Source organism: Dasypus novemcinctus, chromosome 1 (genome assembly GCF_030445035.2).
Source record: "Dasypus novemcinctus isolate mDasNov1 chromosome 1, mDasNov1.1.hap2, whole genome shotgun sequence".
NCBI lineage: Eukaryota > Metazoa > Chordata > Mammalia > Cingulata > Dasypodidae > Dasypus > Dasypus novemcinctus.
Window position 1 is genome coordinate 38,112,742 of NC_080673.1, and position 17,222 is coordinate 38,129,963.

Sequence of the window (17,222 nt, forward strand, 5' to 3'; positions counted from 1 at the left end):
GCGTAAGGAGTGCACCCGTGAGGAAAGCCGCCCAGCGTGAAAAGAAAGTGCAGCCTGCCCAGGAATGGCGCCGCCCACACTTCCCGTGCCGCTGACGACAACAGAAGCGGACAAAGAAACAAAAGCAGACAAAGAAACAAGACGCAACAAATAGACACCAAGAACAGACAACCAGGGGAGGGGGGGAAATTAAATAAATAAATAAATCTTTAAAAAAAAAAAAAAAAAAAAAAAACTGAGGGTAAGATTAGAATATTCACAGATAAACAGAAACTGAGAGAATTTTTAAGCAAGAGAACAGATTTTCAGGAAATACTATAGCGTGTGCTACATCCTGAAAAGTAAAGAAAGGACAGAGAGGCCTGGAAGAGATTCTAGAAATGAAGCTTCTATCAATAAAAGTAATAAAAAATGTCGAAAGAATGGTGAAAATAAAATATGACAGATAAAACTCAAATAGTCAGAAATAAACTTAACCAATGATGTAAAGCACTTGTATTCAGAAAACTGCAACTCAATGCTAAAACAAATCAAAAAAGGCCTAAATAACTGGAAGAACATTCCATGCTCATGCGTTGGAAGACTAAATATCATAAAGATGTCAATTCTACTCAAAATGATATACAGATTCAATGCAATCCCAATAAAAATTCCACCAGCATTTTTAAAAAAATCAATTGGAAACATGATCATCAAATTTATTTGGAAGGGTAAGGGGTTCTGAATAGCCAGAAACATCATAAAAAAGGAAAAGTGAACCCTCATCTCCAGACTTTAAATCATAGTACCTATCTATAGTGGTAAAAGCAGCATGGTACTGGCCTAAAGATAGACACATCGATCAATGAAACCAAATTTATGTTTTAGAAACAGACCCTCACATGAATGGTCAAGTGATTTTTTACTAGCCTCTAAAACCCACACAGCTAGGGTAGGATAGTCCATTCAACAAATGGTGCTGAAATAATTGGATATCCATAGCTGAAAGAAGAAAAGAGGACCTCTATCTCATACCTTATCCAAAAATTAACTTTAAAAAAATGGATCAAAAACCTAAAAAGAAAAACAAGAACCATAATATTTCTAGTAGAAATTATAGGAAAATATTTTCAAGACCTGGTGGTAGGTGGTGGATTCTTAAACGAGGTAAGAGGAGGACTGAGATGGACTACTGATGTTTAATGTATGTAGAAATTTCAATTGGCTTTACTGTAAAAGTGTGGAAATGTATAGAGTGAATAGTAACACATTGTACCAGCTAGTTTATAAATGGGGATGTGGCTGAAAATGGTCATCTAGGTATGTAAATGCTAATTGACAGAATGCTATAGAATAATCTAGGAACTGAATAGTACAGTAAACCGAGAGGTGGATAAGATTTGTGTTTGATGGTACAGATGCAAGAGTGTTCTTTGTGAGCTAGAGCAAATGTACATCACTACTGAAAGGTGTTGGGAATGTGGAGAGGCATGGAAAAAATGCAGCTGGAGTGACCTATGGACTGTGGTCAGCAGTAATAATATAAAATTCTTGCATTTATGCCAGAGATGTACTGTGTTGATACTGAGGCAGAATGGAAAATGTGAGCCAAATGCCCTCTATAGACATGGTAACAGTCAGATGATAATTATCTTATCTGTAGCAAATATTCCACCACAGTGTGGTGTGTAGATACAGGGGTGTTGTTTGGGAATTCTGCATTGTGCATGATTGTTTTATAAGTTTACAACTTCTGTCATAAAAAAATATATTTATAAAATAATAATAGGGTGGGTTGGGGGAAAAACACACCAAAAGTAAGATAAAGACTATAATTAGTAGGAAGATTTTGACAATATTCTTTCATAATTTGTAACAAACATCTCATGACAATGCAAGGTGTTAGTGGATGGTTGATATGTAAGACCCCTGTATGATATTTTGCATGTTTGTTTTGAAAGTTCACAACTTTTACTATACACTTAATTGTTTATGTATGTTCATATATAAATGCTATAAAGATAATAAGTTTGGTTGGGGGAAAAATACTTTGGTTAGTAGTAATATTTTGACAATGCTCTTTAATCATTAGTTTAAAAAGTTTTAACAACAATGCAAGTTATTGGTAATAGGGTGAGTTATAAGAGTCCTGTATGATATTATATACATTTGTTTTGTAAGTTCACAACTATTATTATACACTTATTGTTTATGTATGTTTATGTATGAATGATATACTTCAATTAATTTAAAAAAAAATCTCAGTGTATATATTCATTACCTTGCCCCCAGCATGGAACATGACTCTGTGGATAAGCCTCCCTGGCACCAAAGGATTACTACCAAGCACCAACCAGCAATGCAACTTGAAAAGAACTTGACCAAAAGGGGAAAGGCTAAAGACAAATGAGTTTATATGGCTAAGAGATTTCAAAAGTGAGTCGGGAGGTCATTTCAGAGGTTACACTTATTCACATCTCAGCAGGAACTCATAGACTACCAAAGGAAATATTATCTCAAAGATTAGGCTTTCTGAGGGTTCTGGAGACATCCAGACACTATAGGCAGGGCAGACAGCTCAGGAGTTTGGCAGTCTGCCAGAGGGCCCTACTTTGGAATTTATGCTTCCCAATGTGATAAAGTTGGACTCAGTTGTATTTTCCCTACACATGGCTCTGCTGCCCCTCTGTTTAAACCTATGGTTAGTATTAAAGTTGAAAGTTGTATGCCCAAGAGATTGAAATCTTTGAGCTGTCCATGTGCCAGTTGGACCCTGAATCTCAACAGACTTGCAACACCTTCTCTCCAGTTCATTGTACTCACCTAGGACAACCAACAAGGAGAAGATGGACCTATTCTTGATCTTTATTTCATCCTCTTGTTTATGCCCATGGTCCTCCATTCTTATCTTTCTTTAATTCTTCATAGATTCCTTGTAATCTATTAACTTTAATTTTTAAAAATTTTTTTTAAAAAAAGAACAATTAAAAAAAAAATTCTTCATGGACCCACAGACTGGTCTAATTCACATCCTTGGCTTCCCAAATATACCCTCATCCCTGCCAATTTCAATTGTCTACTCTATGTTTCTACTTATGGGACCCTGGCTACTCAAATGTTACATATCCAAAACCAGATTCATCTTACTTTTCCCAAGACCCATTTCCCCTAAATTGACCTATATGATACAATATAACCAGTTACTCTCACTTACCCCAGACCACTTGTGCCTGTTCTTGACCTATTATCCCTCAGGCACATTTATCACACTTCCCAGCAGCCTATTTCCCAGGCTTATGTGGTTTCAGGCCTGGATGGACCTCAGAAGAGATTGGATGGGGAAGCAGACATGGCTCAACTGATAAAGCATCCATCTACCATATGGAGGGTCCAGGGTTCAATCACCAGAGCTACCTGACCTGTGTGGTGAGCTGGTCCACGCACAGTGCTGATGTATGCAAGGAGTGGCGTGCCATGCGGGGGCATCCCCATGTAGGGGTGCCCCACACTCAAGGAGTGCACCCCACAAGTAGAGCTGCCCCACCTGAAAAACACACAGCCTGCCCAGGAGCAGTGCCACACACACACAGAGCTAATGCAGCAAGATGATCCAACAAAAGGAGACACAGTTTCCCAGTGCCATAGGATAATGCAGGCAGTCACAGAAGAACACACAACGAATAGAGAGCAGACAAGGGGGGGGGGGGGGGGCGGGGAGGGCGGGAAGGGGAGAGAAATAAATAAAAATCTTTAAAAAATTAAAAATGAAAAAAAAAGAGATTGGAGGGTGAAAAGGAGAAACCTGGATAACACACACACACACAGAATGGTTTCTGTTTTCTTGTTTGGACCCTGTATGAAACACCTTCCCTTTTTCTTGTCTCTCAAATTAATTCATTATCTCTCTCCTTCCTCCCATCCCCATTGCCATTTACATGGAGTCTTCATCATTTCTCTCCTGCATTTTGGTAATTGACTTTCTGTCCTTTAAGTCACATCTCACCCAATGCATTCTCTACACTGTTGCAGAATGAGATCTCCTCAAGTGATAATCAGGTATTACTATTATACTTAAATCTAAAACTAATAACCCTCTTCAAAGGAAAAGCCACTACAAGTTGCTTCTCAAGGGTAGATTACCATGCCTTGGAAGATGAACTTCCAAGTTAATCTTGGAAACTGGGAAGGAAAAATAAGAGAAAATCGATGTTCTCGTAAATGAGGGAAATAAGAGTATTGTGCTTAGGTTCCATTCCTCCGGAATGAGACCCTGAAATAAGGGCACATGGTTTTATAACTTGGCAAACACTGATTGGCCCAAGGATGGCAACTCACCTGGAGATACCTGACCTAAAGGAGATGAGAGAGACCAATGGCCCATGAATTAGTCTGTCCAGACAGTTTTGTTCATTATGACCACTGTATATTGCAGTAGTAACTTGTCAGCCTAATCAGATGTTGTGGTGATTTTAAGTAAGAGACAGAGAACCAGTAGAGTAGAGCAGAAACTAAAAGCAGGAGAATGAAAGTAGTCATGGAAGCCATGATACAGCAGAAGACTTGATACATTGAGAGTTAGTAGCAGTAGGCAGGAAGCCATGAGAGTAGTTATTGTAAGCTCAATGGAAACAGCAGGGACAAAATCTCACTGAGAGTCAAGAAGAGGATGCCACTAGAGTTGCTGTTGAACATGGGAGCAGTTGTGAGCTGAACAGAAAGAAGTAACCATTCATTTACTGAGGTGATTCCTGGACTTCTCCAATTCTCCAAGTATTCTTCAATAAAGCCTCATCAGGAAGACTTGAGTTTGTTTTCCTCACAACTACAAAGAGCCTAATTCCACCCTTATCCCTTATGTGTTTACAAAATTGCACCATCATAAGACTCACCTGAGGCACTCACAAAGTCTGGGAAAAGCTTTTTTCTAGTTCAGACTTTTATTAGTGCAAAGTCCTTCCTGATCCTGCCTCTGTCTCCTGCAGTATTTCTCATCAATTTCTCTCATTGGCCCTAGTGAACAGAGGTTATTGTTCTTATCTAGCTGTAGTATCTCAACTGTGATATGGGTGTTTCTGAATATGTCCTTGTATTTACTGCTCCATGGACTTGAAATGACCAGGAAAAGGGGGGGCCTTTTCCACCCTAAATATTCATATTCTTTAAAATTCTTTGAGGGTATCAGTGAAGACTCCTTTGACATCTCTCTCCTTCACTGGCCCACAGCAGTCAGGTAAGGATCTCAGCTCTGCTTTCCTGATACCTGCACAAACTTATCACATTGCTTTAAAATCTATTTACTTCTCATTCCTTCTCATTAGACTGAGGAACTACATAACTAAGATTCTGAGTAGTTCATCCACATGGCCCTGCTTAGTGCATGGAAAGGTGTGTGGGAAATTAGTACGTGGGAGGAAAGTTGGTCCAATTCTGGGAGTCATGAGAGAGCCAATGTGGTATAGTGGGAAGAAATCTGTAGCCAAGTTCCGGATCAGACTCATCTGTTTTCTTAATTGAGGTACAATTCACAGAAAATGAATTGTGTTAAAATGAACAATTCAGTGGCAGTTCGCATATTCCTAGTGTACAACCACCATTTATATATAATTTCGAAACATTTCATCACCCAGAGAAACCCCATCAAGCAGTTACTCCCTTTTCCAGTCTCCCCCCAGCCCACTCCCTGCCCCCAGCCCCTGGCAACCACCAATCTGCTTTCTGTCTTTATGGATTTACCTATTCTGAGTTTTTCATTTAAATGGAATCATGCAATATGTGGCCTTTTATGTCTAGCTTCTTTCACTCAGCGTAATGTTTTCAAGATGCATCTGATTTGCAGTATATTATCAGTATTCCATTCCTTTTTTTTCTCTCTCCCCTTCCCTGCCCCCCCCCCCATTGTCTGCTTTTTGTGTCCATTTGCTGTGTGTTCTTCTGTGTCCACTTGTATTCTTGACAGTGGCATCTGGAATCTGTGTCTCATTTTGTTGCGGCATCTTGCTGCACCAGCTCTCCGTGTGTGCGGCGCCATTCCTGGGCAGGCTGCACTTTTTTCACACTGGGCGGTTCTCCTTACAGGATGCATTCATTATGCGTGGGGCTCCCCTACACGAGGAACACCCCTGTGTAGCATGGCACTCCTTGCATGCATCAGCACTGCACATTGAACTCTGGACCTCCATGTAGTAGGCAGATGCCCATCCATTGGGCCAAATCTGCTTCCCCCATTCCTTTTTATGGCTGAATAATAGTCCATTGTATTGATATAGCACAATTCACTTATTCATTCATCCATTTGTATTATTTTTACCTTTTGGCTATTGGGAATAGTGGTGCTATGAACATGCATACATGTATTTGAGTATCTTTTTTTTTTTTCAGTTGAGGGTATTTACCTACGAGTGGAATTGCTGGGTCATATATAATTCTGCGTTTAACTTTTTGAGGAACCGCAAATTTGTTCTCCACAACTCCTAAACCATTTGACATTCCAACCAGCAATGTAAGAGGGCTCCAATTTCTCTGTATCCTTGCAAACACTGGTTAATTTCCTTTAAAAAAAATTATAGCCATTCTAGTAGGTGTGATGTGACATGACATGTCATTATGGTTTTGATTTGCCTAGTGACTCACAGCATTGGGCATCTTTTCACGTTAGTCATTTGTATAACATTTTTGCAGCAATGTCTGCTCAAGTCCTTTGCTCATTTTTAATTGGGTTGTCTTTTTGTTATTCAAATTCTTTATATATTCTGAAAACCTGACACTTGTCAATATTTGTAAATCTTTTCACATTCTGCAGGTTGTATCACTTTGCTGATGTCCTTTGATGCACACATTTTAAATTTTGATGAAATCCAATTTACTTTTTCATTTTACTCATGCTTTTATATGTCAGATATAAGAATACATCACAAAACCCAGTCATGGATTGACCCCTATGCTTTCTTCTAAGAGTTTTATGGTTGTAGTGCTTACATTTAGGTCATTAATCCCATCTGAGTTGTTACATCTTTGTATATGGAATGAGGTGTGTCCAACTTCATTCTTTTGCATGTGGCAAACTAATTACTTGTGTAATTGCAAAGTACCTTAACATTACTGTCTGATTTTCCACAGCTGTTAAAATGTGGTTGGGTGTTAAAGGGTTCAGCTAAATATCTTCTGTGATCCTTTGCAATGCTGTGAATGTATTACAGGACTAGCCCTGGCACTTGCTCCCATTCAAACCTCCTCCCCAGCCCACCCGACCAAACAAGAGGCCAGAGGAAAGTTGCAGGTTGCCTTGGCAAACATTATATAACTGGTTATATGGGCACTGATGACCATGGATCTAATTTGTCCCTGCTTAACTTTGTGAAATGTAGAAGGGATTTGTTGTTTAATATTACATAGACTCCATTCTGACAATCAAGGTAGGCTTCAAGATGTAGATAACATAAGACCATACAAGTCTGAAGGTAGATCCAAATAAAGTTTTACTTTAAAACATATAGAACAATGTTCTGTGGAAGAAGCTCGACAAATGAATTACTTCAGGCTACATTCAAGAAAATGTTCATGGTCTGCTTTTATGTATTTCAAAGACAAAAGGAGACAGTATGCAAAATTTCTTTTATTTGATGTTCATGTATCCCAGATATAACGTTATATGAGCTGATATATCTGGGTTTGGGTAAAATTCCCTAAAGAGATATTATAAAACAAAGTTTGGTAACCATTAGTTATATGCTTCTCATTTATATCAAAAGGCTTGTCATTGGCATAACTGTTATTGCTGGAAAACATTTTTTATATTTGACAGTGAGCATTAGTTTGAAATAGAAAATGGAAAAATAATATATATTCTGAAAAAAAGTAACTTTTTAAACATCAAATCCATACTTATTTGCTTGTCCTTAGAAACATCATAACAGAACCATGATCAAAAGTATCTAACATACACACGTCATCTAGTTATTTTGCAGGAACCCACTTTCTGGCAGGGAAAAAAGGGTACATATCTTCTCCTTAGCACCTCATCACCCCATCAAGTTATTCATGAGTCAAATATAAGGATTTGGTTAAAGTTTGTTGATAATTTATTAATGTGTTTGCCTCTCACCCTAATAATTACAGGCCCTTATTTGAGGGCTGAAGGTCAGAGCTGGTCTCCAGATATATCCCCTTACCCTGTCTTGCCTGAGGCCCCTATCCTTCCTCCATATTTTTGGTAGTTACCTTTCTGAACCCCATTATCTCCATTGCACACTCATAAAGTCCAAAAGTCTTGACCTACACAAGATTAGCACCCCCTGACCACTGCTTTCCTTTTCTGACTCTTCTCTCACCACCCTTGCTCTGCTCTAGCCTCTGAACCACTTGCATTTTCCCACAATGTCCCATGCAGTGTCATGGTTTCAGTCTACAGATAGTAGAGGACCTTATGCCAATGTGCCTGGTATGTTTTAGGCAGTTTTCATGCATTTGCTAGTGCTGTTCCCAACTGCCTGGATTGTCCTGTCCCAAATCTGTCCCTCTGGAAAACATATATCCATCTTTTAAGGCCCACTACAAGTTCTCTTCAGTTATTGCCTTTCCTACTTTAGTCAAAACCAGCCACTTCTTTGTGCTTTCAGTAGCCCTATTCAGAAGTCAATTGTGGATCTTAACACTCCATGTGTCTTCTATTATGCCATAAACTGAGGAAAGGATCCATGTCTCATCTTTTTTATCCCCAACACTGTTGTACCTGACATTGTCATTAATTCATCTTAGCAGCAGCTAGTCCTGATTTGACCTTCATCTAGGGATAAGAAAGCACAAAACAAGCAAAAAAAACTCCATCAGACATTATTTGATTCTCATTCACAAGTTAAAATAGAAATTTAGAAATATAAGGGACTATCAAAATGATAAGGATGAGTCTTTTAACCAAGGAAGCCCAAGGAAATTCATGGATTGCCTCAAGTTACTAGGCACATTAATGGCTCAGGGTTTTTTCCATAACCACAATCAAGAATATATGCTTCTCTTTCTATCTTTTTAAGCAGCTAATCAAAGCATGTGCAACAAAATAAACACCTTCCTTACCCCTTAAGAAGTTCAATAAATTCTAGTGTTGCTGAACATCTGATAGATAAAAAACCTTCCTTCTAGCTCCCTCTTTTCAGAAGTAGTGGAACACATCAATAGAAAATATCACCTCTTACTATTCCTCAGCCTAATGCTAACGTTGCCTACTCCAGATAGATTTCTCTGATCTTTCGGCAGATGTAATTGCTTCTTTGCCTATATTTCCATAGCACTGTATACACCCTATTACATGTAGTTAAAAGTATAAATAATATTGATTCTGGACCTTGGAATGGCAGGTCAGCCCTGGCATATAATGAGCACTCAATGAATGAATGATGAATTGAATCTTGTTTTAACTATACGGAGTGAGTCAGGATTACCTATGTTAATGCTAATCATAAGAACTTCCTTGTTATTTAATGAGGGATCATTATATTTGAACTCAGACTTAACATCAGTGATTTTTTCTGCCTGCAATACTAAAGTCTGCAAAAAAAAGTATTTATAAACACACATTTAAAAGAAATAAATTTATTTAAATAATTGCTACAAGGGCAATATACAGTAAGTGAAAAATCACTAACACAATGGAATTCTCATAGTGATTGCTCTTATGTATAAATACTTAAGACTATTTTAAATGGTTGGGCTAGGCCCATAGAACACCTATATTCTGTGGTATTGTCATTTAGTGTTTTAATTCCTTAAACTCTAAATAGACATTTTAATATGCTAAATAATTAAAATTTAATTATCATTAAACTCCAACTGAATTCATTGTGGGTTAGTTCATAGTGATAAATAGTTACACTAAGATATGATCTTTCAAAGTGTTCTGATTATGTCACTGACTGACTAACCACCCATCCATTGTCTTACATGACTCACTGTTTTGTGATTGTTAGTTTTAAAGCAACTTTAATAGTTCAAATACAAGTCTAGCTTGTGGCTTAATTTTTATAATTTGGTAATGTTGCAAAATATTTGAGTGTTCTTTTAACACTGCTATATCTGAACTCTGATTTTATAACCACCTCTCTGTAATCCATTTACATGCCTGCTGATACAAAGACACTTAAAAATTATTTCAAATAGTTATATCCTTCGGTACTACTTGTTTGGGTTTTATACATTTCTCCGGTATCCTCCCTTAAGGAAATAAACTATACGTACTTAAAAATGAAGTGAAAAACCTGACTAGAAGACTTATCTGAGGTTTTTCTTTTCATTTTTTTAAAATTATATAGTATATTAGTAAACGCTTTAAAATATATAAGCCATCCAATGATATATATGCAAGGTATAGCACAAATTTGAGGACATAAAAATGGACTGAACTTAACTTTTAAATTCAATTCTACAGATTTTCTGTAATTACTACGCTAGTACCATAAAAAAAGCAAGTAAACTTAATTTGGCTTGCATCAGTTTGTATTATGTGAATAATTCCATCTTTATTTGACACATATACACACACATACCAAATACCCAAATTACTTCAATACTATATCCACTTACCTCCCAGAGTGGCAACAAAAAGGAAAAAATAATGAATGCCAAGCTTCCTAGTAAATAAAGTCAAATCAAAGTATTCAAGTGGTACTATAGAAGCTATTTCTGCAGGAAAACACAGATTTCTATAGTTTCTGGTAGGCTACTTTATCATTAAACCTTACCTTTGCCAATACTGGAGTCAAGTAACAAAAACAAAATATCTTGACCTCTTGGGGATTATAAAAAATACATGAAAAAAATAGACTGAATTTTTTTCCTTTGAATAATCATTTTCATCTGAATGAGGGAAATTCTCTGAGTTTAATATATATTTTTTCAATAAAATAAATTTACAATAAAATTGTTGATCTCATTCATAACTCTTCCAATCTTTAAATACAAGCCTAACAGAGAACAATGATTACAGGAGAGAAAAACAACACAAATAATCTCCTGTGGCTATCATTTTAGGGGCAGGTTGACTTATATTGCTTAATTCTATCACGAGTTGTCATGTTTCCAAGGCTTGGAAGGTGATTTAAAACTGGGTTGCCTGATAGCATTCAGAAAGCCTTTTGTTCTTGGGCTTACACAGTAAGCACTTTATGTGATTCTTAATCACATTTTTATCCAGAACACAGTGTTACAGGTCACATTTTTCAACAATGCTTATACTGATTTGTGCTCTATAAATATGAACATATTTACACAAAGAATACACACACTGACACAGGGGTATGAAGTTAGCCCACCATCCATAGACAGAATGGAATGAAAACTGCAGGAAGGGTAGTATAGGATGCCAAGCCCAGACAGACTATTGATGCCAATCCCAAGATTGCTGTAGCAAGAACACTTCGCTGATCACGAATAATTATCTTCACATTCTCACAAAACTGAAAAATAAAATGAAAGAATATTATGAAAGGTAGTTAAACCTAAGAAGAATAACACATACAAAACAGTAAAGTACAGTTTTCCCACGTACATTCTATCTACCAAAAGACCTACAATTTCCCTTTGACTTATGAAAGACTGTGAGATATAACAGTCCAGTTACTTGATTCCACAAGCCACAACAGCCATTCTGATTAATTCATTATTACTAAAATGATGCCTTAAGCTGTCTTTGTAAATGTAGGACTTTAAAAGAAAACTACAGAAAATAATGTAACCACAAAAAATTTATTCAGGATTAAAGGTTAAAAGCAGATAGGGTTTGCCTACCACATGGGAGGTCCAAGGTTCAAACCGGGGCCTCCTGACCTGTGTAATGAGCTGGTCCACACACAGGGCTGATGCACGCAAGGAGTGCCAAGCCACACAGGGGTGTCCCCCGTGTAGGGGAGCCCCACACGCAAGGAGTGCGCCCCATAAGGAGAGCTGCCCAGCGCGAAAAAAGTGCAGCCTGCCCAGGAATGGCACCATACACACGGAGAGCTGATGCAGCAAGATGCTGCAACAAAACTAGACTCAGATTTCAGGTGCCACTGACAAGAATACAAGCAGATACAGAACACACAGCAAATGGACACAGAGAGCAGACAACTCAGGGCAGAGAAAGGGAGAGAAATAAAAAATCTTAAAAAAAAAATGCTAAAATTGTAAGAGCAAAAAGGTCTCTAATCTGGTGTGAATAAAATAGAATTTATCCTATTATTATTAATGAATTCAATTCCTCCAATTCACCATTTGAAAATCCGGTGATACCAGAAATAACTTTCTTATAGGTCTCAAAATGTGAATGTATAGAAACTCTTGTTGTTACACATTCACTATCTTAATTAAACGAATTTGTCCTCTATTGTGTGACACCTAATTGGCAGCTGGAAATAAAGATAAATTAAATATGGCTCCTACTCCTGAGGAAAGCATTCTCCTAATATGTGTAATTTTTTCTCAGAAAAATAATATTACTTGAAAGTTGATGGCCTATGTTTGAGTCCTGGTTTCACTTTTGATTAGTTGTGTGATTTCAAGCAAGTCTCTTAACTTCTCCATACTACCATCTCTTTCCTGCCCATTCAAATACCAAGGTGGTTCTGAGGATAAAATGAGATACTTTATATAAAGGCTACGGAATTCTTCCATGAGCTATATAAATTTAAAGTACTATAATGACTACTGTTACGGCTACATCTGTCCACAATTATCCCTTCCTCATCACTCAGTACCGGAATTTAGAAAGTAATTGCTCCAATTTTATTTTGAGTTTTGCTATTCATAGTAATTATAAACTATTTTAAACATGAGCTTGCAAATGCTTTAAGGGTCTTCCACAGTGGCTTATACAATACCAGACAAATTCTTAACGGATGGGATGAACAAGTCTTAAATATATTAATTTGCTATCTTGACAATGAGGTCATTTCTATTCATACTTTTATGAGATAGCTAAACAAATGTGAAACATCCTCTTAGTTATCCAGATGTTGGCCTATTTGTACAACACACGTATCATTTGCCTTTTTAAAAAAACCTGGCAAGGCATTGAGCAACATGCACACAGTCTTAAAGTGGTGAGTATCAAACTGAGTGAAGTGTTCAGGACAGTGAGGAAGAAGTGCAGCAAGTAATGTGAAGATACACTTTGAGGTAAATGAGTAAGCTGACAATACAGTTATGTTTGTTATATCTTTTCCCAATTAATTTTTTAACTAAGGCAAACAGGGAGTCATTGTGGACTTTCTTCCCCTCACAGGTTTTAACAAGGGGCATCTTATTTCCAATGTCCTGTTCTAGCTCACTTGGCCACCTTCCAGAGAGACACCTCTTGGGGTATTCAACAGTAGTGGGAATGCGGCATTTCTAAAGGTGTTAAGAAGCCTGGGGAGGCACTTTTGTGAAGGGGTATGTACATTTATTTTGACAATAAAAAGCTGTATTAGCAAAGCAAAATCATGGTAGAAAAAATATTGGGAATAGTAATAATTACTGTTTAGAGGGATGTATAGTCTACAAAATACTAAGATTATCAACAGCAATATAACAATCCATTAATTTTATGATTTCTAACTTGTAAAAAATAACATACCACAAAGTAAAAGATAAATTTTCCTTTCAAATTAACTGCAGGGTTTTCCTGAGGAATGTGTTTTTGAGAGTTTTTACAAACTCAAATTTAGATTTAAGAGAAAAGTCTGCAACTCAGGCTAAACAGATGATAGTTGTTATATATGAGAACTCAATAATTAGACAAAGAAATAATTCCTTACATTTCTGAGAGTAGAAGCCAGTCCTCCTTCAGTATTAATGACCTACTTCTCTCAGGGCATGTTCAAAAACTGTTCTTAGAATTGGAAAATTTGGGATGGGATTTTTTTCCCCAAGAAATCTACTCTGTGGCCAAATTGTTTGTTAGCCCATTCAAAGGGAAAACAAAAACGCAGTTTCACAGGAGGTGCTATAAAGCAACATCAATTAAAACACTTCTCTACTTCTATAAAAGCTGTCAAAGTTTTCAGAGATGAAAAACTACTCCAACTAGTTATTTATGCAGATTAAATATTTTACCACCTTAAAAAAGCACTTGTACTGTTTCTCTGTACAAATATATAATACAGTGCTGTATGTGTTCCATGAAAGGGTAACTCCTAATTACCGGATAGAAATACTGTTTTTCCTTGGAGAAATGATTAGCTTGGTTCCTAAGTAAATCTGACGTGTTTCCTTTTGTACACTTTTGGAGCCAGTGTTTGTAAATGTGGTAAAGTTCTCTTCTAAACTGGCGTGGACTATAGAGCTGTGATTCTTGAATCATTACACAGTGCTCTGTGTTTTTATTTTACTTGGAAAAGATGTTAGCAGCCCCTTCCTAGATTGAGTCTGTTGTGGCTATATAAAATCTAAATGGAGTTTCATACACCAGTGTATGAAAGCATAATACTTTCATGTTCTGCCATAGAAGAGAGAATGGATTTTTCCTGTATGAGTCAAAATTAATCACGACATGCAGCAATTAAAAATTGAACTCATAATTTTTGGTCAAAAAGTGATCTAAACATGAAGACTAACATTGAAGCTCATTATGTGATTATCCAGGTTTCTACCTATGAAGAGTAAAGACCAACAGCACCTTTCAGCAACCACTTGGGAAAGTTGAGAAAGCTTCCAATTACAAAATCTCAGGTTTAAAATGTTAACGATCTTTCAAATCAAGCAGTTTCAAAATTTTCCTCTTTTGGATTTGTGGTTATTTTAATAATTTTAAATGCTAATACTTTTAAAAGTATCCTTAAAAATTACCTTCCATCATTTAACAGCTCTTCCTTAAAGTCAACAGTTTTGATTTCTAGGGAACCCAGAAACAATCTAACTTACCTTTGGAGCTAATGGGTAAAATGAAGCTTAACAATGAGGAAGTTTAGATGGGGATGCAAACCCACTCAGAAAAAAATCAGATTATTAAGGAGGAGACTTCTGGGAAGCACAGGCACAGTACAAGACCAGGGAGGTCCTCTTATTGGGAAATTTGACAGCGTTTTATATTAAGCAAAGGGCATTCATTTTACAGTTTAGAAGAGGAAAACTACATGCTTCCTTATTTAAAAGGCACAGCAATTTGTGTATAGTATTACGGATTAAATATGTACTCCAGACATCTTCCTTTCAATTGTAATTTCTTGGGAAAAGTTTGCAACCACACGGAGACAGAACTCCCGTGACTTCGAGTCACCTGCCCTTTGTCATTTGAACTACATTGTGTGTGGACACCCTAATGACTTCTGCAGCAATAACTGGACAGCTCTCTGGAATCCCTGGGAGCGGTACCGCATAGCCAACCCCCTTTCACCTTCCATTTCGACATAGCCCGCAGGGCACATAGCCATTTATTTTTTTTAAATCTCCCTTAGGCGCACCAGAGCTTTCCTAACTTAAGCTATAAGTTTAAAAATGGTGTAGAAGAGGAGGGGAAGGTGTCCAGGGGGCGGCTCCCTGGCTCCCGCGGGGAGGGGGGACGGAATGGGAGGGGGCGTCCCCACCGAGTCACACGCAGTACCTTGTCCGCCTGGGGGCTGATGGGGGTGCCGTATCTGCAGTAGGTCACGAAGTGCTCGCAGTTGTTCCACAGGAGACTGTAGGAGGTCGTGCCCAGCAGCTTCTCCGCCCTCCGCGCGACCTCTTCGTTGACCAGCGCCTTCTTCTGGAGGGACTGGTCCAGGTGATTGACGAGGATGTCGGCTCCGTAGGCGAAGTCCTCCACTGTGTCCACGCGAATGCTGGCCACCTTGCCAAGGACGCCCAGGATGAGGCGCTTGTTGGAGACGACCTTCTGCGTGAGCCCCCTGTGGTCAGTCAGGGCCAGCAGAATGTCGGGCATCAGGTGGGCGACGCGGTTGTCGCCCAGGTAGATACCATAGTGGGTCAGATGAGTCCGGGGCACCTCCAGCACGTCGCCGCGGAGGAAAGAATTGATGTCGAAGAAACTGCTCTTCGGTTTGTCCTCGTCCGGGGAGTCCGAACTGAAGAGCCTGAGGTTGGAGAGGAAGAGCAGCTTCTCGAGCAGCAGGGACACCACCTCCAGCACTGAGTTCTTCATCCTGCAGGGAAGAGCGAGTCTCGGGGGCGCCGCCGCCGCGCCGCGCCACGTGAGCTCGCGGGACGCGGGCGCTGCGCTGCGGCTCACCTGCGGGCCAGCAGCCCGGGCCGCGGGGGGCGGCGGCGCCAGGGAGGGACGGAGAGAGGGGAGGCGGGGAAAGCAGCCCCGGCCCCGCGCTGGGGACGGAGGAGAAGGCAGACCTCCGGGGCAGAAGGACCGCAGGCGGCCGGAGCCGGCCGAGGAGCTCAGCCGGGAGACGGGCCGGGTCGCAGGGTCGCACGCGGTGCTCCCGAGCCGCCTTCGCCGAGGCTCTTTATCGCGGTCGAAGGGGCGGGCCGAACGCCGTCACAGACCCGACGAGCGCGCTGATTGGGCGCACACGGCGAGCGCCGCGCGCGCCGCGGAGAGCGCGGGATAGCCGGCTGCGGGGAAGGAGGCGGGTCCCGCTCCCGCTCCTGGGTTCCGCAGGGTGACCCTTAACCGCCGCGCGCTACCGCTCGCACTGGAGACCTAAGCACTTGCAGCCTCTAAATGGACTGAGTTAGGGGAGTCGAAGTTGAAGGCGTGATAGCGCGAAAGGTCTTGCACCTGCAGGGTGAGCCGCACGTTCCCGGCGCTTTTTGTGCAGTGTCCCTTCAAGCGAGGTTTCTGACCGGGACTTCCTCCCTCCAAAGCGATGGAGACCAGGAGACCTGAAAAAAACCGGTTTACTCTGAGAAGTGTGCGCGCGTCGAGAGCCAGCGGGTTCTTTCTTAATCCCCTCCCCTTTAAATTCCAAGAATCCCGCTTTCTTTCTAAGCGCGCGCGGGAGGTGCTGTCCCCCGCCCCTGGGCCTGCCGCGCTGGTCAGAGGAACCCGAGGCACCGGTGGCCGTTGAGCGCGCGACAACCAACGGTCAGCACGAGGAAGCCACTGTGTCCCCAACGGCCGCCCTGGAAAGCAGGGTTATTGCCAAGTTTGTCAGGCTGCAAGGTTACGTTAAGCCAGCTTCGGTTCCCCCATAGAGACCGTGCTGGTTTCTTTTAAAGCTCAACGTTCCGGAGGTGGCCAAGGAAGGCAAAACACGTGGATAAAGCTGGAGGCAAGGACTGCGCGCGCCTGGACTCCCGCGCTGCATTCCTTTCCCGGGCGCCAGCACCCAGCCAGGTGCACCAGA

General features: G+C 40.0%; 1 protein-coding gene across 2 annotated transcripts; it reads right to left on the reverse strand.

Annotated features, from left to right (window-relative positions):
- Positions 1 to 7,436: 7,436 nt before the first annotated feature.
- Positions 7,437 to 16,398, reverse strand: LRAT (lecithin retinol acyltransferase). Of its 2 annotated transcripts, XM_023586785.3 has the most exons (3): positions 16,154 to 16,383; positions 15,527 to 16,067; positions 7,437 to 11,423 (listed from the first exon to the last, which is right to left on the reverse strand). In XM_023586785.3, the coding sequence occupies exons 2-3, from the start codon at positions 16,064 to 16,066 to the stop codon at positions 11,271 to 11,273; spliced, it is 693 nt and encodes a 230-aa protein (XP_023442553.1). In that variant the 5' UTR covers position 16,067; positions 16,154 to 16,383; the 3' UTR covers positions 7,437 to 11,270. The 2 variants fall into 2 exon arrangements, with proteins under 2 accessions (XP_023442553.1, XP_004446523.1); XM_004446466.4 differs by having other exon boundaries at positions 15,527 to 16,398.
- Between the last annotated feature and the right edge of the window lie 824 nt (positions 16,399 to 17,222).

Coding starts and splice junctions, on each gene's coding strand:
- LRAT (XM_004446466.4), bottom strand. CDS start 16,066: ATGAAGAACTCAGTGCTGGAGGTGGTGTCCCTGCTGCTCGAGAAGCTG. Junction 11,424..15,526: donor TCAGCCCCCAGGCGGACAAG/GTACTGCGTGTG, acceptor TTTATTTTTCAG/TTTTGTGAGAATGTGAAGAT.